We start from the raw sequence: 27,230 nt of genomic DNA on the forward strand, positions 1-27,230 counted from the left end.
GGGCACGCTATTCTGTTTTTATTCATCTTCCTCTTGTTTTTTTTCTTAATTTATTATAGTTTATATGTTAAAGAATTATTTTAATGGTTTTGCTGCTCTTAAAATGTTTTATTTTAATTGTTAATCACAATTCATGTAGTTTATTTATTTCCTTTTCTCACTGGCGTATTTTTCCCCGTTGGAGCCCCTGGGCCCATAGCATCTTGCTTTTCCAACGAGGGTTATAGCTTAACAATTAATAATAATAATAATAATATAGTTATAGTTATGTAAGGCATTTCTATGTTTACTCCAGGGTGTAACTACTCCCTCTCTCGCTCCTACCCGAGGGACGGAGAGAGTCAGAGAGACCGAGTAGTTGTTCTTCAGACCTGTTTGTTACCAAGAAACAAACACGGAGTCACGGACTTGAGAAAGGGATGGGGGCTTATTGGGAAGGATGAAGGATAGGTCTTGTTTGTTTCGCCAAGCAACAAGATCCTTTAGTCCCCTCCAGCTTCAAACGCCTCCCCCCCTCCTAGATGACCATTGCCCTAGGGTCGAGGCTACTGACCCATAGTAGCCAACTACTCATTGTTGCCAGGTTCGTTTACATTAAAAGGCACCTGGTTCGTAGTCGTTACCATCTTTTCGTATTTCCTTTTTAATTTTTTTGTCTGATTTTCAAACATCCTCTTTCTCTGCTTTTCTATTTTATGGATAGTTTTATACCCATATCGTGCAGTCCCGAAGGAATGGTATCAATGCTACGGTCGGACCTACTTAATAGTCATGTGGATAACTGTGTGATGTTTTGTTTTTATTATCCCAAACCTGCAGTATCTAATGGAAACGTTATGAACACTATTCCTGTCTGTTCCACCTACACAATTTGTGATTGAATTAAGTTTGAATACTTGTGTATTCCAAGTAATAATTTATTTGGAACTTAAGTAGATTTTTTTCCTCAGATTTTGCTTTCAAGTATACCGCTAACGTTATCATTGTTGCTTTTCACGTAGATTAATATTGAGATAGTGCGTTTGAGCTTGTATCAATATGTCCCAAGATCTCAAGTGTGTACATACTGAATCCCTCTTACGTGTGCCTGTAGTATTGTTTTCATCACATTTGTACTATGAAGTAAAGATTATACAATGACCAAGCATTATCTTAATTTTCCTATTACGTTTTTATTATACCGTGATTCACATCACAGTAGGGTAGATGGAGAACAATCAAAATTCTCTCTCTCTCTCTCTCTCTCTCTCTCCTCTCTCTCTCTCTCTCTCTCTCTCTCTCTCCAGGAGTCGTGAAAAGAAGAAATCCTCCGTAATCTCGGTAACTTTAATTTTTTGTTCTTTGTTGTGTCTTATCGCTGGTATGAAGAGCGGTAAGATCACCTTTTATATAAGTGGCTAGATTAGCGTTATCTCATTTTGTTGCCGAAGGATGTGTTTGTTATGATGTTCAGTCTTGTATTCCAAACTGCATATAGTCCTATACTGCATATAATACTGTACTGCATTTAGTCCTATTCCGCTTATAGTACTATACTGCTTATAGTACTATACTGCTTATAGTCCTATACTGCTTATAGTCCTATACTGCTTATAGTCCTATAATGCTTATAGTACTATACTGCTTATAGTCCTATAATGCTTATAGTACTATACTGCTTATAGTCCTATACTGCATATAGTACTACACTGCATATAGACCTATACACAATGTTACCTCTGGATTTTCGTTTTAACTAATCTATCAGATGATTATGGAGAGAAGATTTATACACTGCATAGTGTCCATTAGAATCTGCTTTACCTTCTCGAAGCCTATTCACCAACGGCTTTTCTCCATTATTAGCTAAGGAAAATCACCAATACAGTCCAAGTTTCAAACCTGTTAATCTCATCTGTAAGTCTGAGATTTTACCCTCAATACCTTTCATCCCACCTGTCTCTTCCTCCCTTCTTAGAGCGATGACTCAGAAGAGGACCTTTTGGGATCCCAAACCCCAGCGCGTTCAGGACAAGGTCGCTACTGGAATTTTTTTCGTTCTTATATATATATCGTTTTTCCCTATACGTATGCCATGATATAGAACTTACACTTGGTTGCAGATGTGAGAGATTATTATTATTATTATTATTATTATTATTATTATTATTATTATTATCCATGCTATAACCCTAGCTGGAAAAGTAAGATACCACGAGCCTAAGGATTTCTTCAATAAATTGTCTTATAAGTAAAGAAAACAGTTCGTTTTTGCGAATGGAACGTAAATGAAACGAACTTAGAATATGTCGTGTCGTTATAAAATCATATTTATATTCGTCTTCGCTACGAATCCAGATCTTCGTAATGGAAGGGTCAACGGTCAAGGATTTTGTGGTCTCTCTTTCGTCTTGGGTCCGTAGCTCCCAGTAGGACGTCCAAAGTCGGCGCCTTTTAACCTCGTCCGAAAACTTTTCTCGGACATTATCGGAATAGGCCTAAGTATATGGGCAATTTCCGGGATTGCCTTCTGTGCTGTCTTTTTTTTTTTTCTCTTTTTATAATTAGACTCGGGGTCCAATTCACCATTAGCCTGATTGGTAACGTCTCTGCCTGGTGTTTGCCAGTCGGGGTTCAGAGTCCCGCTCAGACTCGTTTGTGCCATTAGTGTCTGCAACCTTACCATCCTTGTGAGCTAAGGTTTGGGGTTTTGGGGAGCCTACAGGTTCATCTGCTGATGATAGAGAGTCATCAGCAGCCACTGCCTGGCTCTCCATGGTCCTAGCTTGGGTGGAGAGGAGGCTTGGGCGCTTTTCATATAATATATGGTCAGTCTGTAGGGCATTGTCCTGATTGCTAGGGCAATGTCACTGTCCCTTGCCTCCGCCATTCATGAGCGACCTTTAAACCTTCAAATAGAAAATATACAAATACGGTTTTTTTTATTATTAATTTTGTAGATGCTTTTCGTTTTGAAGAATACTAATTGGCCTTTCATTTAACGTTTAGTCTTTTATTTATTTGAAGAATAAGTTCCTATTTACATATTATTATTATTATTATTATTATTATTACTACTTGCTAAGCTAAACCCTAGTTGGAAAAGCAGCATGCAATAAGCCCAAGGGCTCCTACCGGGAAAACAGCCCAACGAGGAAAGGAAATAGGGAAAAACGACAAGAGAAATTTAAGAACAATATTAATATTAAAATAAATCTTTCATATATAAACTATAAAAAAATGAAAATAACTATCATATGTGATTTTCGTTTTGAAGGAAACCAATAGGCCTTTCGTTTAGCGTTCAGTCTAATTGTTTTTTTCTAAGAATAAGTTTGTCTTTACATAAAGACAATTTTAATCTGGTTTATACAGTAGTGCCAACGAGCCTGTAGAGCGCTTTCATTTCTTGAAGAACGAATTTGTAGTTTTAAAACTTAGAGAGCGAATTTGTAGTTTTATAATATTAATGTTCATATGTCTTTTCTGGAATTTCTACCGCTCGTCAAGATTAGGTAAAAATGATAATTTATTTGTATATATTTTTGTAATGTTGACAAAATCTTACTTAGTCTCTCTGCCACTTCAAACTTCTTCTTCTTCTTCTTCTTCTTCTTCTTCTTCTTCTTCTTCTTCTTATTATTATTATTATTATTATTATTACTAGATAAGCTACAACACTGGAAAAGTGCTCCAACAGGGAAAAATATTCTAGTGAGGAAAGGAAATAATGAAATGAATCAACTAAAAGAGAAGCAATTGGCAGTTATTATTATTACTTGCTAAGCTACAACCCTTGTTGTGAAAGCAGGATGCTATAAGCCCCACGGCTCAAACAGGGAAAATAGCCCAGTGAGGAAAGGAAACAAGGAAATAAGAAAAGTAATTAACAATTGAAATAAAGTATTTTAAGAACAGTAACAACATTAAAATAAACATTTCTTATATAAACTAAAAACTTTGACAAAGGAAGAGGAAAAGAAATAAGATAGAATAGTATGCCCGATTCTACCCTCAAGCAAGAAAACTCTATCCCAAGACAGTGGAAAACCATGGTACAGAGGCTATGGCACTACCCAAGACTAGAGAACAATGTTTTGATTTTGGAGTGTCCTTCTCCTAGAAGAGCTGCTTATTATAGAACTAAAGAGTCTCTTCTATCCTTACGAAGAGGAAAGTGGCCACTGAAAAATTAGTGCAGTAGTTAACCCCTTGAGAGAAGAATTATTTGGTAATCTCAGTGTTGTCAGGTGTATGAGAACAGAGGATAATAAGTATAGAAGAGACCAGACTGTTCGGTGTATGTTTAGGCAAAGGGGAAATGAACCGTAACCAGAGAGAAGGATCCAATGTAGTACTGTCTGGCCAATCAAAGGACCTACTAACTCTCTAGCAATAGTATTTCGACGGGTGGTTGGTGCCCTGGCTAACCTACTATCTATAAAATTAACATTTTAAGAACAGTAACAATATTTTAATATCAACAGAGACTTGTGCCCTGCATATCATGGATGTTATCAGCGGTATTGTCTTGGAATGTCCCGGTATCTAGTACACTTATTGCGGGAATTACACCTTTCTGAGTCTGCCAGTCATGAAACATTGATAACGTATTCTAGCAGTTCAATAATGTGATACGGCGTTATCTGTCGGCAAGAAAATCAGAATACTATATTATCGTTTATCTTTGTTGACTGGAATATATATTTTAACAGTCGTTTGCAATAATCCACAACTGATATCACTGAGATTTTCTACCTTGTAATGCATTGGATTCTATACGATAAAATGAATTAAAACTACTCCTGTAGAGGGTAGGGTTCCCCTGCAGCTTAAGATATTCTTAAGATATTTTATTTTTCTGTTTCATTTCCTCACTGGGCTATTTTCCCTGTTGGAGCCCCTGGGCTTATAGCATCATGCTTTTCCAACTAGGGTTGTAGCTTAGAAAGTAATAATAATGATGATAATAATAATAATAATAATAATAATAATAATAATAGTAAAGTAGCCCTTAAATTAAAGTAAGTAAAAGTAATATTCTGTTTGTAACCGTAGCCAATCCATAGAAAAAATCTCCCCTTTTGTATGTCTAGATTTTAGTACACGTTGTTGCGTATTTTGTAAATATTTTTCAATTTTACATTTAATTTTTGCAATCCCTTTCTTTCTTTTACTTTTGATTTCATGTACTTGGTCAGTTTGCATATGAAAATTTGTAATTGTTTATAAAAAAAAACATATGGTCAAGGCACTAGAAGAGTTGGAAGACCCGGGCCTACATGGCTGAGCACTATGAAACGCAAAGTAGGAGATGATGAATGGAGAGGTATTGAAATAAAAGCTCAAGTAGAGACGACTGGCGAAATCTAACCGAGGCCCTTTGCGTCTATAGGCGTAGGAAAGATGATGATAAAAAAAGTCTGCAACATATGGACAAAGATCATGCTACTAGTAGTATTAAATGTAGAATATTTATATCCTAATAATATCCTGTGTGATTATGGGAAAAGTTCGATATTGATGAAAAAACTATTTTTTTTGTTGTCTAAAGATGGATTTAAAGGGAAGAGCTAATATAGAAGGTCAAGACTATATGCACGTTAGAATTGAATGGTACTGCATATGCAAGGTAAAAGATGTTGATAATTGCAGAAAAATCTTGTTTTTCCTTTTTAAAAATTTCCAATTCTGCACTATAATCGTCTTACATTAAAAAAAAACTCTATATTTCTGTTTACGTGTAGAAGGAAAACGATAGAATTTCCGACAATATCATGTGAGCTTCATGAAACGTTCTAACTTCATTAAGAATATGGCCGCTTGACGAACGTATTTTTGTGAATAGAATTTTTTACTCCAATAGAACCAACCTTTAGTGTCAAGCTTTGGTGAACTAAAATCTTAGAACTTATCAAGTTGTTCTCATGAATAAAAAATATAGAAAATTTCGATATTTTGATAAATAGAGAAGTATTTAATCAAATTTCATAATGAAGCAGCCATGGAGTTCTCGTCTGGTACGTACGCTTGCTTGGACTGAATCCGAAGGTGTCGTTTTAGCCCGCTTGTGGTGGGAGCATCATTGGTTGACTAGCTTCTGGAGCGTCTATAGTTGGTTGATCAGATTTACTCTCCCTGTTATACGTGAGTTTTTGTGTAATTTTACACACACACACACACACACACACACACACACACACACACATATATATATATATATATATATATATATATATATATATATATATATATATATATATATATATATATATATATATAGGCTATGTATATACAGTATATATATATATATATATATATATATATATATATATATATATATATATATATATATATATATATATATATATATATATATATATATATATATATATATATATATAGGCTATGTATATATATCGATGCATATATGCCTACATTATTATTATTAATAATAATAATAATAATAATAATAATACTACGACTACTTGCTTAGCTACAACCCTACTCAGAAAAGCAAGATGCTATAAGCCCTAGGGCTCCAACGGAATAATAGCCCGGTGAGAAAAGGAAATGAACCACGAGATAAGTAATAAACAAAGTAAATATTTCATAGATGAACTATACAATCTTTAAAACAATGTGATACCAAAAATATGGTAATAGGCTATATAGGAGAACTTATCTGATCACTAATAAAAGGTTAAAAGTGAATTTGTATGAATACAAATTTATATGCCAAGTGAAAAAAACACTATCCTTGTGAGCTAAGGATGGCGGGTATGGGGGAGCCTATAAGTCTATCTGCCAATTCATCAGCAGTCATTGCCTGTCCCTCCTTGGTCCTAGCTTGGGTGGAAAGGGGGCTTGGTTGCTGATCATATGTATGTATGGTCAGTCTTTAAGGCATTGTCCTGCTTGATAGGACAATGTCACTGTCCCTTGCCTCTGCCATTCATGACCGGCCATTCTTAAACCACCAATGGCCATAAATAAATACACATAGAAATATATATAAATATATACTTTAGGAGACAAGATAAGACAGGAATGGAAAAAGTGCTGTACTTTATAAGCCTCATTAAGTAAAAACGGAAAATTTAAAGACTTTTTAATGAAAAAGAAGTGTAGGCCTATAAACAGAGACGGTTAAGACCCAGTATATAGTCGATCAGATAAAATCTAACCGAACTGACAAATTAACGGGACACCAGATGAACCAAAATGAGGTTTGACAACCTCAAAACGAAACTAGGAAATTAATGGCATATGATAGTTTACCAAGCATCTTTAGAATTTCTCTTCCCTTTAGCTGTATTAATGAAGATTATTATTTAGTCATTAAATGCATTTTCTCTCGGATAATCATATTTTGTGTTGTGTTGAAAAGAAAAAAAACTAACACTTCTCTTCAAGACTTTTAACGTAAATTATACTTAACAGATTATTTCTACTATTCAATAATAGTGCTGCATCTCATTCCTATTTTAAGGTCATGTAAGAAAATAATTCCAAATTCGTTTGCTGTCGTGAAAAAGGTACGCTCTCTCTCTCTCTCTCTCTCTCTCTCTCTCTCTCTCTCTCTCTCTCTCTCTCAAATTTTCTGTAAATATCTATTGCAATGTAACAGAAGGACCCCTTTCCACTTTATGATGGATTAAAGACCCCCCTCTCTCTCTCTCTCTCTCTCTCTCTCTCTCTCTCTCTCTCTCTCTCTCTCTCTCTCTCTCTCTCTCTCTCAAATTTTGTGTAAATATCTATTGCAATGTAACAGAAGGACCCCTTTCCACTTTATAATAGATTAAAGATCTCTCTCTCTCTCTCTCTCTCTCTCTCTCTCTCTCTCTCTCTCTCCACAAAACGGGCAATTGTGGCCACTCATCACTTCGAGTTGCCAAGTAGTAGAAATACAAATAACAAGCATTTTAATATGCGCGATGATCCGCTTTGCTGATTATCTCTTATGATTTAGCTAATAGTTTAAAATATCCACGTCAAGCATCGTATTATGTAATAATGAACATTCGGGCAAAATATATTATTAAATAAATGGAAAATCTACTTGCCATCTGTTGCAAAGTTGGCGGGATGTTTTAAAATCCACGTGAGAACTGAGAAGAAGAGAACAACAACGCTCAGTAAGCGTTGCCAGTTATGGGAATTTATCCCTAGATTTGCGGATTTTGGGTGTCTGATGGGGATATTCTCTACAAATTTCTATGAAGAATCAAAGATGAGTCAACATTGATATTGTTGCAATTAGTTTGCTTGCACTTACATGAAATATAGTTAGTAATTTCTATATTTGTAAAGCTTAAAAGATCAGAAGAAAATAATAATTGTGGAAATGGGGAGTTTTGGGTTGTTTGGGTTTTTTTTTATCATGAGTCTGGAGATTTTTGGACTAGCAACACTGCCGCGGTTCAGTTAGTGCCTTAGAGGTGAGGAGTAAACATGCGTCACTAGACATGCTCAGAATCATCTTATGCCAACGCCTACGACTACTTTTCTGTATGAAGTTTTGAATGTTTAACGGGATAGACGGTCGTGTTATTAACGTCAAAGGTGAGTAATCTGTTACTATTGGTAATTTTCCATTGTCTTATAAGGCTAAGGCAACTCGATCGGTGTTAGAATACGATAAGACAGTTGAGTAAACTTTTTGCTAATATTTTTACCTTTTTTGAGTTGTGATTTTTCATCGTGCTGTTACAATGGTTTAATGTGTTTAAGAAGAATGGATTAATCACTTAAACTAAAGATACGACCGGTGATGTAGCATGGAAGAGCTCATGTAGGTGTATAGAACCACTTGTTCAATTGGCTCCCAAATGACCTTACCAGTCCTAATCCTAGGACTGTCTCCGACTTCTAATAACTATGACATTATTAATGTATTATAACGTTAGACTAAAGCAGTGTTCTATAAACCCAAGATCCCATTATCGATAGCGTCCTCATAGATTGGCAAGTCAGTCGTAAGCTTTGCCGGTAAACTATTAGGAAACAGCAAAAGAAACAAATAAAATTTACCACATTAATAGTGCATGATTAGAGACATTCCGTTATTTGATAATAGCTGGGAATAAAATTTAGCTCTGTCAAGTTATCTACCTAAAGGAAAGATGAATAAGTGTATAGCCCATGACTACATTATAGGCTATACTGTTGTCGTAAGCTGGGTCTAAGCGGTTGAACGGTTCGACGAACCTACATGTCAAACGGTTCGACGAACTTGCATGACAAATGGTTCGACGAACCTGCATGTCAAACGGTTCGAAGAGGTGGAGTCAGCTACAAATGCATAACGTTTGTGGACAATTGAGGCCCTGTCTACATAAGTCAGGCGACAACAGACTCTTCGAACCGTTCGACAAACGTTTAAGAGAATCACGAACATCACTTGTAACACTTGTCTGTCGAACTGCGTTTGACGAAGCGTTCGACCCTGTAAACCTGCTTTTATAGTACATACAGTGCAGTAACACCAATTTGGAGAACTGTCCTTACTTAAGTGAGAAATTAGTGATTCAGAAATGATATGGGAAATTGGCGATTCAGAGATGAAATCATGCATTAGTTTCGACTTTTGACCTCGACTAGGGTTAGTTTTTGGGGGTTGGCCATAGGCAAGGAATTTCAGGGTACAGTATTCCTCCCCAGTTTCTTTAACGGCTAAGTAAAGGACAGGGTACTCAGTGTTAGGCTAAGTAAAAAGAAAAATTAATTTTTCGTAAATCGTAAAAATAGTTACCTAATGTAATTGAGACCAAAATATTAAAATTTTTACCCATGGAGAAAATAGATAGGGTAAGTATTAACGCTTTTACCCCCAGGCTATTTGGAAATTTCCAACCCTTAACCCCCAGGGGGTTATTTTTTTCCCAGCACATTTTGCAGTATATATATTTTTTAAAATTGCTCTAAAAGCCTTAATTTTTTGTCAGAGAGAGGTCAGGTTGGTCTCATTCTCTTGGAAAATGCCTGAATTTTCTCAAAAAAATTATCAAAAATATGAAAGGACGTACCGGTACGTCCATGGGTGTAAAGGGATGGCTTTTGTGAAACGTATCAGTTCGTCCTTTGGGGGTAAAAGGATTAAGAAAGTTAAACATCTGTCCCCCAAACTACAGCGCATACACCCAGAAAACTTTTTGTATATCAAAGATAAGTCTCAATAACAAAGCTGTTGTTTTTAATTATACACTACTAATATAATAAGACCTATTCTGTGCACTGTCGTTGAACAAAATGCACTTACGTTGACCTGAGTGCTATACAATTGTAAACCATGGTGATTAATGACGACACCAGACTGATCAATGACCTGTGATAAGTACTTTGCAGTAAACTGTACAATCTTACACTTAAGGCCTGGACCTTCTAGACGATGTTGGTGTCCTATGTTGGCCTGTTCTAATGATCTGATTTACTTCTTTATAACTTTATATTTCCATGATTGCTGTTGACGATAATGTCACTGTTGTCGGACATACATTTGTGTCTTTGGAAGCCCGGCCAAGGTTGTGGCTGTCATATGAGGAATGCAGAGGTCGACCCTCATCACTTTTGTAGCTTCTGCAAGGAGGGCATGACTTTTCACAGGATTCCCCCTATTCTGAGTATAGGGAGTTGATCACGGTGGAGTGGACCGTTGGAGAAGGTTAGAAGAAATGAGACCCCTTCCTTTCCCTGTGTGAGTTAGTTGAGCGAGACAGGAGTAATGCCGTTCTCTAGTGAAGGTAATACTTTCCCAAAACTGTACCAATATTTTGTCGGATGATGACTTGCAAAGATCTTTATTTATATTCTGTGGCCTCCCCATGGGATCAATAGATCCCTGTCAGCTAAGAAACTCCTAGCCAGTAGTCTTCTCACCGTGTTGCCACATCGTTCCTTGGCTGCAGAGGAGAGCTATGGGTAACGTAACGATGTATTCTCGCTTGCTTTCACTGGTTGCTGAAACTCCCCCTGCAGCCAGATCCTTGACTCCGGTGAAAGAGAAGCATAATTATTGTCCATCACTAGATTCCTTTGTTCCTTTGCCTTCTTCTTCCCCTGCTGAGGAGCTGCTTGCCACTTGGAAGAAAAGGAGGAGTTATCTGAGGAACAGGACGACAGACTTCGTCAAAGCTCTTGAGCCTCTTCCTGGTTCCTCAGCATTGTTTAGTGGGAGGAGTACAGTAGCGCTTTACCGAAACCTTTCTCCCTGAGGAAACATTAGGGTACAAAACTACAAGGTCCTAGGGCACCTGCCCTTGCTTCAAATGCCAAATGTAGCAAGAAATTTGTCATGAGTGCCACCATTCAAGATAAAGAGCTATGCTCTATTCCCTCTCCTGCCCAGGGATGTTCCCTCCATTGACTCCGTCTTCGTGTGCAGGAACATTCAGTCAAACAACGGAAGCTACCCCAAAGACCTCGCCTGATGCTGATTGTGCTCCTGGGCGAAATAAATGAGCCCCGATAGTACCCTTCCACGAACAGGAAAGGCGCACAAAGGAGATCATCAGAACGATGAATCATGAGCACGATCACCAAAGTATCAGAGGTCTGTGGAGAACCAACGATTACGACTCGACAATCTCCTACACGATATTGCTGAGAGGAGAATGGATCATCAGTCCCTATGCGCATGAACATGTCGCCTTGTAGATATGCTTCATATGCAAGATCATCTCCATAAGTATGATCACCTGAAAGAAGTTTAGTCAATCTGTGCCACAAGTAACAAAAGAAAGATCTTGGACGGCTAATCCTTCCTCTATACAGTATCGTCTTAAAGACTGAACGATCACTGGCAAGCGCATGACAAACACCACACTAGATCCAAGTCACCCGCACGGCCAAGTTCGGGTACACTTTCACAGGCATGATCTCAGGCACAAACACGATTATTGAGGCGAAAGTAATGAAATGTGCTAATTGTTCACAAGTATCATGTTGTGAAGTAAGGGGCAGCAAACTATTGAAATCATAATCTCCAAAGACAAAGGCGCATCGCATTCTTGTCTTCATGCTCTTACTCCTCGCAGGAGAAAAAAAAAACATTGTAGACTAAGCAACTCTTCCCGAGCGACATTTTAGTTGAGTCTCCCGGAAGGAAGACCGCCATTGACTAAGTCTCCTAAGGGCAAGCCTGACGAGAAGTCCAAATGAGGTAAGAGACATTTCTATCTGTCGTCTGCTAGGGGTCAGGATTTGAGTGTTGCAAATCATGGCCTTAGCCTGACTTAAAGGTGTGACCATTGGCTTGAAACCTGTCATGGTCACAAGATGCTTCTTCAGGACTTGACCATTGGATTTCTAGCAATACAATTAGTCGGTTCTAAGCTTGATTTTCCCTCACATAGGCAACCAGAGAAGAAACAATCGGCGATACTGTATCTAGGATTAGCTTTTGACACTCCCTGGAGCAGAATGTCTTTCTGTAACAGAGGAAGTTGCTATTGTAGGACTTCCTCTAAAGTATGACACAGCGATCTGATCATTTGTCTCGTTCTCCTCCGCCCTTCGGAGATCATGTCACCTAGCGTGTCTTTGATCACTGAGGGCAAGAGGGAGAAGAGCAGTAAGGCTGCCAAGACTTCTCGTTGAACCACAATTCCTGCTTCCCCAACGCAGTATAGACCAGGCTCTGTCTTTGGCTTGGAGAATGCATACTCTTAGCCATCCCTCTGAGGGATAGGAGAGGTTTCTCGGGCAAGGGAAGATTCCCTTTCTTGCAACACGAGGCTGTGCCCTGCGGAGACAGACAACAGTTTAAATCTACATTCCTTAAGGTTCCATCCTTCATCAGAGAATTTAATGATGGAGAGGCCTCCACAGAACCTATCAGGGGCGAGATGACCGAGATTGATAGACGCTTCGGTTCTCCTCTCTGTTCTCTGGTTAATACATGTGCGGGACGCACTCGTCAGTGTGAATTCACAGATCACTGAACCTGATAATTCACTCAGATCGAGGCGTTCCACTAGGCTCCTGCCCCCATCCCTTTCTCGGCACCTGATTTTTTTATGTACCAGAGGAGGCAGTTCCTTGGCCTCTTCTGATCGTTCTACTAGCAACAGCACTGATAACAGGCACTATTGCTGATAGACTTAAGTTAAGGGGTATGTAGGCCTACTTCATTTTCTGCCATCGGATTCATGGCCATTAAGGTGTGTCTATGGCTGGAGCTGTAGCTGTAGCATACTTTGCTTCATGGCGGGATCTGTCCGATCATGAAATGAAGCGCACTGCCCTCATGCTTTTAGGAGCAAATCGTTGGCGTATCTGGCACGTCAGTCAGCCAACCAGTGGGCAAATTGGGGGCTATAAAGAGATGCAGTGACCCCTTCCTTTTCTAGGATGCTGGGATAAGCAGTACCTCTCTCCCTCAGGGTTTATCCATGCATCTCGATACTCTTCCTTGTAGATGAGATAGAGATCACCGTCAACAAATGGAGAAAGGAGGATCACGACTCCCTTATCCATTGAACAGTGACCCTTCCAGATTAACTGCCACCTGACTTCTTCCTCACAGCCAAGTAAACCAGTGCCTAAGAAGCTGATGGTAAAGCCCAGATCACGAAGGTCAGCAGCTCCTCTACCGCTGGGAAGGGTTGAGTTGATGCTCCATCCTTTCACCCCCCAACTTGGCCGTGTGCTAGGAAGGGAAGCAGAAGAAAGCAGGCAAGGTTGCTGAGATCGGCTAAACCCTTCTCGAGCTGATGCAAATTGGGCAATGACTGTCATGCCATTGAGCAACGTAGCACTGACATGGTGGAGAATTTGGTGATAATGTCCTATTGCACAGTTACTGCCTTCCGTTCATCAGCTCTTGCTCTCCTATGACATTCTTGGTGTGCAATTACAGAAGAAATACAGTAGGCCGAATGTGTTTCTCAAAAGTAAATTTGTAATCAGGAACCACACCTAGAATTTTAAAAGATCTATACTGTACATAGTTGAAGAAATATTATCAATGTAAAGCTCCTCTTTAGGCTATCGCTTTCTCTGTCTCTGACAGACACCTAAACCAGCCATCTTGGTTATAGAAGCATCCTCCTTAAAATAAGTCAACTATTGAAGGATGAGGGTTTGTATTCATGAAGGAACAGATCACAAATTTTTAGACTAATTTATATTTTTTCTAATTATGCAAACTGGATTTCTTCAAGCTACACTTGCCTCAACCATTCCACAAGTTCTTGGTGAAGGTCAAAGCCATGCAAGGGTGCGGGGCCTCCCCGACACCTGCCAGTAAGTACTGATATAACGTTATAAATTTTAACAGCAGAGTTCGGGTTTTGCTGAAATCATACTCCTATTAAAAGAATAGGGTTTGTATAGTTATGAAAAATACAAATTACATAACAAAATAAGAGATATAAAATTGGAAATGCTCTACTTGATTAGGGGTCACCCTTGCCCTATAGTTAAAGTCAAAACTGTATCCACCTGTAAACCTAACTACCCAAGATTGAAAAGTATTTTGCTTGACATTGTTGGAAATTTTTTTTTATTCAGGAGAATAGTTTAAGTGTTTTTTTATTATTGTTCATATTTACTTCTATTTTTTCCCCCCTAGAAAATGGAAGGTGACGAGCAGCTTTTGGATGATGATATCTATGATATGATAAGCCAAGATCTTTCTCAAGGGTCAAATAGGAACTTCTCAAGCTTGGTTGCCTCACCAGCTCCCACAGAGCAAAGAGTTGTGGACAACCATGTTCGGCTACCATACCAGGATGACCAAAGAAATTATTTTCATGTTGAAAATCACCATTCAAACCTACAATACCCAAATAATTTTCATAGAGAGCAGGTGCAAGAACAAAGATTTGATGGGCAACATATCCAACAGACAAATCAGGAGCAGCAATTAGTTCAGAATTATCCTGATACTCAACCCTCTATTGGTACGCCATGGGATCTATCAGAGGAAATGGTGAGTTCCTAAGTTTGACTATACTGTACTGTATTCTAAATTTGTTCTGGGCACATGATTTAAGTTTTCCAGAATCCCATGATTTCCTTAATTTGGTCGTAGGAAAACGACAGTGGAGTTAACCCAATTAAATTACTCCGGTTTGTATAACTGGAAAAATAGAAATGATTTGAACAATTTGTAGTATTTGTGATGGAGGAGTGATGAGCCTAGGATACTATGAAATTATTGTAGTCCTTCGAGTTACTCTGTGAAGATCATATCCCCTACTCATTCCAAATTATGCTTTAAGAGTGAATAAAAATATCATTCTGGTAATGTCTGTAATACAGTAAATCGGAGCATTATTGTCATGTAATTTTATATTTTGAATAAGCAAAAATAATGAAGGCTCTCCAAAATCTGACCACCTGTGGTGATCATTTATTACAGTTGCACAGAAAGTAAGCAAAAATGTTTGCTGTACCATGTACAGGACTGAGCTATGTGTAGTAGAGGTTTCTCAATATTGGCAAGTATGATTATGATGAGGTGGATCTTTTCCCTTATAGTACTTTAAACTAAGGAAAAAGTTGGTGGTTTTGTATGAAAAAACTTTATATTACTAAAAACCTTACAGTAATCAATTCATTCATTGGTTTGGTCTTTTGTTTTTCCTGTGTTATACTACCTTTCTTCCATCATGCTGTCTAAACACGCTTCATTATGCAACTACCCAATTTTTTTCCAAGTTGCACCTAGGCACTGAATGCATTTCAAGCCCCTGCCCCTAGACTTCATTATTAGATTAGTCATTACTATTTATAATACAGTACAGCATATGATTCTCTAGACTGCAGATGTAATTGGAACTGGGCTCATAGGGGACTCATCACTGCCACCAGTATTACCACCAGTATTACCACAACCAGCCTTTATTCCTGATGGAGTGCCTTCCCTAAAGCCATGGAGCGGCCAGTTTAATTTTACCGTTTCAATGTTGACAGATAATAAGGACAGGAATAAGGTATGTGCCTGTATAATAAATTCATTCCCAGGTCTTTCATAGCAAACTTCTTTAGGCTTGAAAGCCTGCAAAGATTTTCAGTTTGGTTATATTTTCTTAAAAGCTCTGATAGTGTTACCTGTTAAAGTTCCCACCACCATATTTCCTTGTGATGAAATCTTACATTTTAAACATAAGACTTAGCCGGTAGTTATATATATAGCTTACGTCTCTGACGTCACGGCAGAAAATTCAAAACTCGCGCCAATCGCCAGGTGTACCACTCCTGCGCCCTAGCGAGCTACCTGGGAACCATTCGAGGAACCCTCATATATTCTCTGCCGTCGCTAGCAGCGACACGTGAATTCTGCTCGTCAATATTGATCTTATTTTGGTGAAGTACAAAACTTTGGTTGTTGACTCCCGCTTGTTTTTGATCTCGCTTTGGATATTCTTTAATTTGATTTGGATTAGAAGATTTTTGACCTTAGCTTGTCTGATTTCTCTTTAAATTTTCAAAATGGCAACCCCCCATAACTTTTAGTTGTTCCTTAACCGAAATACAAACCACGCTATTTACATTGGGTTTACTTTTTGGCGTAGCTGAAATGACGAGCTAATAGTTTTTAACGAGGGTTAACTACCCCCGCGCTAGTTAGCGGGGGTAGGGGAAGGGGTAGCTTGCTACCCCTCCCCCCCCTACACACCGGTGATTTGCTTCACTTCACTTTTGGCTCTGGCGATGAACAGACGTGTCTGTCCATCGTCCTCGTTGATAGCCTTAATCTTTTTTTGCTTTTTCTTCCAGTTTGTGTTTGTGCGTTTGAAGTTGGCCTCACCCTTAGTTGATCACTGTGCGCATGTGCCCTGGTATTGCCGGTCGCCCTTGCGGTACATTCATGTCTGCGGTGGACACAGATCCTCACACCCTTTGCCCGCAGTGTCGAGGCCGACTGTGTGACAGAGAGAATACTTGTAGTGAGTGCAGGGAGTGGTCTGCCTCCCAGTGGGAGAGGTTTGGCCGCCGACGTAAGAAGAAGTCCAAGAGAGACCGTTCTCCTTCTGGGGTTGCCTTGAAGGAGGAAGGCTCTCGGGACTCTTCTTTCGCCGCCCAAACCTCCTCCGAAGCTCCCCCTCGTTTGGCTCCTAAGGAGAGACCGCCGAGTGTGAGCGCAGGTCCTAGTTCTGTTTCCCGACCTTGGGTTGAGGGATAGGGCGTCGCCTCCCATAGCTGGGCGGCTCCCCCTCCTCCTCCTCCTCCGGGGGAGGTTGTTGCTAATGACTCCTTGTCTCATGATGATCTTTTTCAGATTTGGGCTTCCTTGAGGTTTAAGGGCCTGCCCTCCAGGGAAGCCCTGATTGACCTTGTCCAGTTGGGGGCCGCTGTTAAGCAGTCGCCGGTGATAGCAGATGTAGATCCTCTGTCTATCGTCGACGTCGTGGTGGCAGAGGCTTCCGACGGGTCGGGTCAATCCTCTGCGGTTCCTGTTGTGGATGATGGTGCTGAAGGCTCTCCTCCCCCTTCCGTACATCCTTCGAAGGGGGAAGGGAGTCCCTCGGGCTCTTCTGCTGCCAAGCCTCCCCTTCGGAGGACTGATGGTCCTGACGATCTTCCTCGTGGCCGCCTTCGCCGTAAGGCTCACTGTCCGCTGCGCAGCAAGGGCCTCCCGTCTCCTTATAAGGGTGCTAAGAGGCGCCTTTTTGAATCTTCTCCTCCTTCCTCCGATGGGGACTCTCCTCGCCGTAAGCAGCCTGCAGCTCCAGCTTCCTTAGACCTCTCTGGGGATCGGTCTCCTATGCCTTTGACCTTCAGATTCTGGTGCAGACGTCCAGCAGCCTGACCTCGTCAGCCGACGGGCAACGGTCCCTTCGGGGCAAAGGGTTGCTTCCCTCGGTGTGGGTTCTTCCCTTGCGCGTCAGGGTTCCCCTGCGCGCCCTCCTGCAGTGTTAGCGCACAGGCGCTCTCCTGCTCGTCAGCGTTCCCCTGATCGCCAGCGTTCTCCAGCGCTCTCCTGATGATCGTCGCCCCTCTTCTCGCCAGCGCTCTTCTGAGGACATCGTTCATCCTGTTGTTCCTGTTGTGCGCCATCGTTCCCCTGAGCACCCTAGATCTCCTGCCCGTCAGAGCGCACCTGCGCTCTTAGTTCCTGACTCGCGCCCTGTGCGCCCACGCTAGCCTGCGCTACCTAGAACTTCGGTTCAAGTTGTGACTAAGGACTCTTCTCCTCACCCTCGCGATACTGCTCGTTAGCCTGTTCCAGCGCAGCAACGCTCGCGGTCTCCTGCGCGTACTTCCAAAGTACCTGTACACCCACGCGCCTCCTGTTCCTGAGCCCGTTCGTGAGCGTTCGCCTTTGCGCACCGCGCCGGCAGCGCCCTCACAGGATTCCGTGCGTCGCCCTCCTGCTCGCCAGGGATCACAGACGTATCAACATTCGCCTGCTCATCAGCGATCTCCTGCCCGTCAACGGTCCCCAGCGCGTCAGCGATCACCGGAACATCGGCGATCTCCAGACCGCCCGCATGACCTTTTGCCTATATGCAAGCGTTCTCCGACGCGCCGTCGCCTAGAGGATCTGGAGAGACATGGGTTGCCTTCTGTCAGAATAGGGAAGACACATCAGAGAGGTCAGTACAACTTTCTTCCCCATTTCCTTTTCAGGCAGGTCCAGTGGTGTCCACTCCGAAGGATCGCCTGATCCCCTTCCCTCCGGCGGGAATTTCGGACTCTGTGTCCTTGTCTCGGCAGACTTGGTTTGGTCCTCTGATGCGGGCGTTAGTGGAGGCTATGAAGCCGGCGCTTGCCGACCAAGGGCACAAGCCAACGGCTGCCTCGCCCCCGCTGAAGAGAAGGAGAGGAGTGGACTTCATGGTGACTTCTCCCAGGGAGTTGGTTCCTAAGAGGTCTGTAGGAAGGCTCCATCCCCTTCGCAGGCGCTCTCTCCTTCTCCCGAGGACGAGGCTTTTCCGTCCTCGGGAGAATCCAGTGAGGTGATGGTCTCCCCCTCGGCACCAAGGGGGGAGTCGTCTCCTCGTGGAGGGGAATCGTCTCGCACAGTGGGCGCCTTCCAAACCTCTTTGTTGGGGTCGTGTATCCCGCCCAGGAGGGAACCCAAGGACTCCCAAGACTATCCCGAAGTCGTCTTCTAGGATTCGTCAGGAACTAGCAGCATCCCGGGAGAACGTACACGCATCTCCCCAGGAAGAGATTCTGGGGACGGGAGACTTAGCTGCCAGTCTGCAAGGAGACCAGCAGGAGTCTGAGCATGCCTTGTGGCAGGTCCTGAGCCTGATGAGGCAACTCAATGGGTTCATGGACCCCGTGATCGCCCCTCGAGAAGGCAAGGACACGGTCCTGGACCAGGTGTACGGTACTCAGAAGCCCCCCAAGGCCAGCGCGGCTCTGCCCCGGTCCCAAGGGTTGAAGAGTGTCAGAGCCAGGGCCAATGCTCAACTCGCGGCTCTCGCTTCCTCCAGTCGTTCCTCTGCCGGGAACAAACTCCTCCCACCTCCTCGTCTCCAGCAGAGGAGGTATTTTGAGATATTGGGGGAGTCTTAGTCTCGCTCTTCCTCTCCATCATTCCGTAGAAGAGCTTGCTAAGGGAGTTCCTCTCGAGAAGCTCTCCGCCCGGCAGGAGAAGGTCATGAAGTGCGCCATGCAGGCCACTTCGTGGCTGGATATATGGCTAGGGTCTCTGGGCCTCCTATTGTGCTCCGAGGATTTGTCTAAGGAGGCCAATAGGAAGGCCCTGGAGACCTTCCTACTCTCGAGCACCTGCTCCATCGAGTTCCTGGCACATCAGGTTACCACCCTGTGGGCCAACTCGGTATTGAAGCGGCGTGATGCGGTGACCGAGAAGTTCCACCTGAAGGTCCCCGCCGTGGATGTCTGTAGGCTCAGGCATGCTTCCCTCCTTGGCAGAAATCTGTTAGAGCCTCAGGACATGGAACGAACAGCTGAGAGGTGGAGGAAGTCTAGCCAGGACTCCCTCATCCATAGGGCCCTTACAGCTCAGTCCTATAAGCCTCCAGCTCCGCAGCAACAGCAGCAGCAGCCTCGCAAGACACCAAAGCAGGCGCCGGCAGCTAAGAAAGTGGTGTCTAAGCCCCAGCCCTTTCCAGCCAAGGACAAGAGGGGCGGTAAGTCCTCTAGGGGAGGCAAGACTCCTAGAGTGGGCGGCCGTGGCCGCAAACGCTAGGAGTGGCAATCCCCCCGCGTGTCCACGTGTGGGGGGATGCCTTCAAAGTTGCGTGCACTGGTGGCAGCAACATGGGACCGATGCTTGGACGATTTCTGTGATCGGCCAAGGCTATCTCGTCCCGTTCCCAACATCTCAATGTCCCCTGACAGCGAATCCAGTGTCGTTGAGCTCCTATGCCATGGGATCGGTAAAGGGGATGGCCCTCCGGGCAGAAGTCGAGACCATGCTCTCCAGGAGGTCGTCGACGGCTCCCCAGGCTTCTTCAGTCGACTCTTTCTTGTAAAGAAGGCGTCTGGAGACCTGTCATCGACCTCTTGGCTCTGAACAAGTTTGTCAAGCAAACTCGGTTCAGCATGGAGACAGCGGACACGGTCAGACTTGCGGTGAGACCTCTAGACTTCATGTGCACACTGGATCTAAAGGACGTGTACTTCCAGATCCCAATCCATCCATCTTCCAGGAAGTACTTGAGATTCAGCCTAGACGGCAAGACCTACCAGTTCAAGGTGCTGTGTTTCGGTCTCTCCACAGCACCTCAGGTGTTCACCAGAGTGTTCACCCTGATTTCATCTTGGGCAACCAGGAACTGCATATGTCTCCTTCGTTATCTGGACGACTGGCTGATCCTAGCAGACTCGGAGTCGACCCTTCTTCTTTGCTAGGATCTGGGGATCGTGGTAAATCTCGAGAAGTCCTCTCTGCAGCCGTCCCAACGACTGGTTTATCTAGGCATGTTGTTAGACACCAATCTCCACAAAGCCTTTCCATCAGACGACAGGATAGCAAGGCTGAGGAGGGTGGCGGAACCCTTCCTCAGGCGAGAAGAGCTTCCCGCCCAATCGTGGTTGCGTCTCTTAGGTCACCTGTCTTCCCTGGCTCGTCTGGTTCCAAACGGCCGCCTCAGGATGAGATCCCTGCAGTGGCGGCTCAAGTCCCGGTGGAATCAAGGATCTGATTCCCTGGACGTACAGGTCCCGATAGGATCTTTGGAACAGACGGACCTGCGGTGGTGGCTGGTCGACGATAACCCGCGAAAGGGAGTGGATCTTCTCGTCCTCCCCCCGGAATTGACACTGTTTTCGGACGCGTCAAAAGAAGGGTGGGTGGCGCACGTTCTGAACCAGAGGACCTCAGGCCTTTGGTTAGAATCAGAAAAGTACCTGCACATCAACCTGCTAGAAATGAAGGCCGTATTCCTGGCTCTTCATCAGTTCCAACGGACCCTGGCGGGTCACTCCGTGGTGGTGATGAGCGACAACACCACGGTAGTGGCTTATATCAACAAGCAGGGAGGTACTTTTTCGCAGCAGCTATCCCATCTTGCAATAGAGATTCTGAGGTGGACCGAAGTCCACTCGATAACACTATCAGCTCGCTTCATTCCTGGCAAGAGGAATGTGCTCGCCGACAGTCTGAGCAGGGCTTCGCAGATAGTGAGTACCGAGTGGTCTTTGGATCCTCGGATAGCCAAGAAAGTCCTGACTTTGTGGGGTTCCCCGACCGTGGATCTGTTCGCGACAGCTTTGAATTTCAAGCTGCCTCTGTACTGCTCCCCAGTCCCGGACCCCAAGGCTCTCTGGCAAGATGCTTTCCAACAACTGTGGGACAACATCGACGTGTACGCCTTCCCACCGTTCTGTCTAATGAGAAGGGTGCTCAACAGGACCAGACTATCGGTCAACTGTTCGATGACTCTGATAGCTCCGCTATGGCATCACGCGGAATGGTTCCCGGACATTCTGCAGCTCCTGACGGAGCTCCCGGGAGAACTACCCCCACGACACGAGCTACTCAGACAACCGCACTCCAACATCCCTCACAAGGCCGTGGCCTCGCTTCGGCTTCACGCCTGGAGACTGTCCAGCGTCTCCTCACGGAGTGAGGCTTTTCGCAACAGGTTGCGGAGAGAATGTCTCGGCACCTGCGAAAGTCCTCTGAAGGAGTCTACCAGGCGAAGTGGAGAGTCTTCTGTGGTTGGTGTCGTGGGAGGGCTATCTCTCCACTCGAAGCCACTATTCCAGCAATTGCGGAGTTCCTCGTGTATCTGCGGGAGGAAATGCACCTTTCTGTCTCTGCAGTGAAAGGCTATCTATCGCTCAGCCTTAAGCCTGGCTTTTCGGCTGAAAGGAGTGGACATTTCTTCCTCGCTGGAACTCTCTCTACTCATACGTAGCTATGAGCTTACCTGCCCTCAGTCGAAAGTGAGACCTCCTCCTTGGAACGTGGTTCGGGTTCTCAGGGCTCTTAAGAGACCTCCCTTCGAACCATTACGCCAGGCCTCTGATCGCCACCTGTCTTGGAAGACGGCTTTCCTGCTCGCTTTGGCTTCGGCCAAGCGAGTTAGTGAACTTCATGGTCTCTCGTACGACATCGCCCATTCAAGGGGATGGGGGGAGGTAACGTTCAGGTTCGTCCCTGAGTTTGTTGCCAAGACTCAGAATCCTGGAGTGCCGGATCCACGATTCGACTCTTTCAGGATCGCTAGTCTCCGTTCTGTAACAAGCGACCCAGACCAGCTGCTACTATGTCCAGTGAGGAGTCTGATGTATTACTTGAAGAGAACAGCTGCAGTTCATCCTCAAGTGCGAGCATTGTTTGTTAGCACAGGCAGGATGAAGAGTAGGGTCACCAAGAATACCATCTCGGTTTGGATTCGAAGGGTTGTCTATCACGCCTTGAATCCAGACCCTCCTCCGTCACGTCGCCCTAGGGCACATGACGTCAGGGGCTTTGCTACATCCCTGGCCTTCAAGAGAAACTTCTCTGTGACGCAGGTGCTTCAAGCTGGGGTCTGGAAGCGTCAGACGACCTTCACAGCCCACTACCTGCAGGACGTGACCCACAGGAGCCTCGATACGTTTTCTATCGGCCCTGTGGTGGCTGCACAACAGCTGGTCTAACCTCAGGCTCCTTTATGGACTAGTAGCAGTAGGTTGAGGGCGTTTTTACCCGGTTTTAGTCTGCGTGAATGAAAGATTTTGTCTGACCCTTACTTCTTTCTTCATCCTCCCCTCTTTTGGGGAAGCAGCATCCTGGTCTTCGCATAGCTGACCTCGACCTCTGCAGGTAACCCGTGCTTCCTTGTGCTCCTAGTATTAAGCTTAATACTGACGCGTCCCCCATACCCTGATGAGGTGGTATTGGGAACGTCCTATCCTAGATTCCCATCTAAAGGTCTCAAGGTCAACTTCATAGGATGAGTCACGCTCTTTCCTCCACACACAACTTATGTAGGCCACTCGTTCCTAGCGAAGCAAGGAACTTGTGAGGTGCAGGGGCTCCCTTTCTTAAGTGCTACTCACTGGGAGGCGAAGCCCCCGGGCAAAGCCAAAGTCAGTAAGGCTGGGGACTTTCCACCCTTCCTAAGGGGTAAGTCACCCAATGTAAATAGCGTGGTTTGTATTTCGGTTATGGAACAAATGACAAATTCGGAGATAATTTGTATTTTTCCTAACCATACAAACCTCAGCTATTTACACACATGTGCCCGCCAGCCCTGACCCCCAAGTCAAGTCCTACCTCTAAGTGAAGTGAAGCAAATCACCAGTGTGTGTGTGGGGGGGGGGGGTAGCAAGCTACCCCTTCCCCTAACCCCGCTAACTAGCGCGGGGGTAGTTAACCCTCGTTAAAAACTATTGGCTCGTCATTTCAGCTACGCCGAAGAGTAAACCCAATGTAAATAGCTAAGTTTTGTATGGTTAGGAAAAATACAAATTATCTCCGAATTTGTCATGTTATGTGTGAGTAGTGGGTGTTTAAGACCCGAATGGCAAAAGCTTCACTTGACCCCATTCTCTCTGTGTTGCTTGCAGAGGTAAAGTGTGTGATTTAGGAGATCGCTGTGATGAGTGTGTTCTACTATCAGAGCGTGAATGGATTGAGTTTGATAGGTACAGACATAAACTCAAAAGGGATAGATTTAGGTGGAGTTCTTCTCGCTCTTCTAAAGAATTTTCCTCTTCCTTTGTCATTAATCCTATTCCTTCCCCTGTAGTGGTAGATCCTGATCCCACTATTGCAACTGCTAATGAGCCGTCACTCAAAGATATGTTAGTGGTGATTCAAGCGCTGGGCGCTAATGTGGAACCGCTTGATGCGAATAGAACACAGCTGATGGCCGATGTAAGGCAGTTGAAAGGTGAAAGTGATAAAAGTGCAGTGAAGATAAGTGTTGTGGAGGGTGCGCCTGTCGCGTCTGTCGTCCTCCTAGTCTTAGACCTCTTTGAAGCTCCCCAACCCCTGAGAGAAGGAATGTCGAAAGGCAAAAAGAGACGAGAGGCTTGAATACACGAGCAGCCGTCGCCTCGAACGTACCTGTGGGCGCTTCCCAGGACGTTCACCCTCACCAATGGAAAGGTGAGGTTAAGTGTTTCTCGTCGTCTTCGGATGACCCCTTGCCTAAAAGAGGCTGAAAGCTGGCTTCCAGACCTCTTAAGAGGACCTATGATAAGGCCTACCGACGTCCTGCTTGTTCTCGTCCTGCTTGTTCTCGTCCTGGATGTAGTCACAGGGATACACTAGAGACGTTTGAAAGTCCTCTGATTAAACGTCCTTATAGGACGTTGGACGCTTCCAAGGATCCTCCTATGCAGTCAGGACCAGGCTTAACCTCATTCCAGGCACCAGTGCAGTCTTCAGACTGGTTTTCACTTTCCAGGCGCTGTATTCCGCTGAGCGATGAGGAGAACGTTGTGATTTCATCATGATTTCACAACATTCAGATCCTAATTTTGCTATGCTGCAAGACATACAAAACAGGCTCTCGTCGTTTATGCAGAACTACCAGCGTAGCGACAAACCTCAAACCAGCACATGTGACAGTTTTGGTCGGGATCGAGGCAGCGAGGCTGTTCTACAAGTTTCGAAACGTTTTGTAGGTCGTGTGCTCGAACGCCCTCATAGTAGAGTATCTAAGCTTCCTGCTAGCCTCTATGAACGTCCTTTAGTAAGTGATCGTGAACGTTCTCCTAAGTCCGCAGTTGACAGCCCCTATAAAGAACACGAACGCCTTATAAGCACAAGGAGATCCTTCCGTCAGAGCGTGTGCTCGAACGTCCTTCAGAGAAAGACGTTGGACGTCCTGTGAAACGTGTTATTGAACGTCCTTCCAAATGTGCTGCTGAACGTCCTGAGAAACAGGCTGCCGTTCGTCCTTCGAAGCAGGCTATCGAACGTCCTTCGAAACAGGCTCCCGAACATCCTACGGAACAGGCTGCCGAGCGTCCTTCGGGACAGGCTGCAGAACGTCCTGTGAAACAGGCTGTCGAACATCCTACTTTTCAGGACGCTCTTCACTCATCTAATTATTTTAGTGAACGTCCTCCAGGTCGTGTTTCCGAACGAAAAACAGATGAACAAGTCGCTGAACAACAAGCGGTTAGCAGCGTCGAACGCTTATCAGGAAATGACGACAAGCGCGTTTCAGGATATGATGCGGAACACCTTATCCCTTACTATATTTCGGATGTTAGTCTGGATTACGATGAGGCTCACTCTTTACAAGAAGACATTGATGCAGTTCAAGTTCAGGAACTGTTTGACTCCGATCAAGTTAACCGCGAGCGGTCGGCTGAGCCGCAAGCTTCACGCCCGCTTGATGTTTCTCGTAATGAGCCTGTTTCCATTGCTGTTGGTACTCAGGATATTTTTGAGAAGGAGACTGCTTCCAACACTGCTGCTCCCGAAGGAACGTTGCCAGAGAAAGATATAGAAGGCCAGCTTTCTCCTATGGAGTTTGATGAAGTATCGGATGACGAGGACTCTGTCTCTTTTTGTCATTCTGCCGACTTGAAGAAACTGATGAAAGTTTTTACGGAGGAGTTCTCTGACTTTCTTGTGCCAGTGGCTCCCCGTTCGCCACCGTCTGAGTTTACTCTTGGGAAGGACTCTAAGAGAGCTCTTAAATTGATGGGTGACTGGTTGCAGTCTAAGAAAGCCTTAGGAAAAGCAGCTTTCTCCTTTCCTCCGGCTAGACTGTCCTCCGGGTCTAGTATCTGGTACGAGACAGAAGTTCTTGGCTTGGGGATACCTGCCTCTGCCCAGGGAGATTTCTCAAGCCTCGTAGACGCTCCTCGTCGGTCGGCCATGAGGAAGACCAAGATCTTCTGGTCTACTTCAGAGATGGACCACCTGCTCAAGGGCATATTTAGAGCCTTCGAAGTTTTTAACTTCTTCGACTGGACTCTCGGAGCTCTGGGTAAAAAAGTCGATACTTTTAAAGAGGGGGATACCTATGCCCTAGTCCATCTGATATCCTGCATGGACAAGGCTTTGCGGGATGGATCCAATGAACTAGCTGCGCTGCTGTCATCCTTAAGAAAAGGGATCAATTATGCTCGTTTCTTTCGCTGGGGGTTGCTCCCTTCCAGAACTCCGAGCTGTTGTACGCGCCTCTTTCTCCATTGTTGTTCCCTCAAGAACTAATCAGGGAGATATCGGCAGCCTTGGCTCAAAAAGCTACTCAGGATCTTGTCTCTAAGACAGCCAGAAAAGCCCTTCCACCCTCATTTACCAGTCGCAAGCCTAAGGAAGAAACTATGGCGTCCAGTCCTGGACATGAGCGCACTGAACAAGTTCATCCTGAAGACGAAGTTCTCTATGGAGACTTCGAAATCAGTGCTAGCCGTCATAAGGAAGGGCGACTGGATGGTCTCTTTAGACATCCAGGACGCCTACAACCACATCCCGATCCATCCGACCTTCAGACCTTACCTAAGGTTCGTCTTCAAGGGAGATGTCTACCAATTCAGAACCCTATGCTTCAGCCTTTGCAATGAGAGAATGCCTTGATGAAGTCATTGAGCTTCAGCACGGCATTTTACTCCCGTGCTGAAACTTGGTGACGGGCAAGAGGGCTCTCGAACTTGGGGAAATTACTCCCCCAGTTTGAATCTAAATTTCTCTCTTTCACCTTTTTCTTTTTCTCAATATTACTTCGACCTTATCCTAATTTCATAAACTTTCTTTCGTCTTGCTTTCCAAACTCAATGAGAAAAATTTCCCTCATTATATATGTGTATATATTATGTACATATATATTTATTATTATTTTTTTTTTTCTTTCCTATGGCTTGGATGTTTCTCATCCATTGTAGCCCCGGCGTGGATGTTCATACATCCTATATTGCTGCCT

The 27,230-nt window shown here is 44.0% G+C and overlaps 1 protein-coding gene across 3 annotated transcripts in view; it reads left to right on the forward strand.

The window, feature by feature from the left end:
• The window catches only part of LOC137641667 (uncharacterized), a 129,549-nt gene that overhangs the window by 55,710 nt on the left and 46,609 nt on the right, over positions 1–27,230 (forward strand). For 2 of the 3 annotated variants that reach the window (XM_068374444.1, XM_068374443.1), the window contains exons 2-3: positions 14,552–14,911; positions 15,744–15,917. In XM_068374444.1, coding sequence (XP_068230545.1) covers positions 14,555–14,911; positions 15,744–15,917 — 531 coding nt within the window. In that variant the 5' untranslated portion in view covers positions 14,552–14,554. Of the gene's footprint in view, positions 1–8,393; positions 8,545–14,551; positions 14,912–15,743; positions 15,918–27,230 lie in introns of those variants that run through there. The other variant, XM_068374442.1, reaches the window with a different exon arrangement.

Source organism: Palaemon carinicauda, chromosome 5, assembly GCF_036898095.1.
Source record: "Palaemon carinicauda isolate YSFRI2023 chromosome 5, ASM3689809v2, whole genome shotgun sequence".
Lineage (NCBI taxonomy): Eukaryota > Metazoa > Arthropoda > Malacostraca > Decapoda > Palaemonidae > Palaemon > Palaemon carinicauda.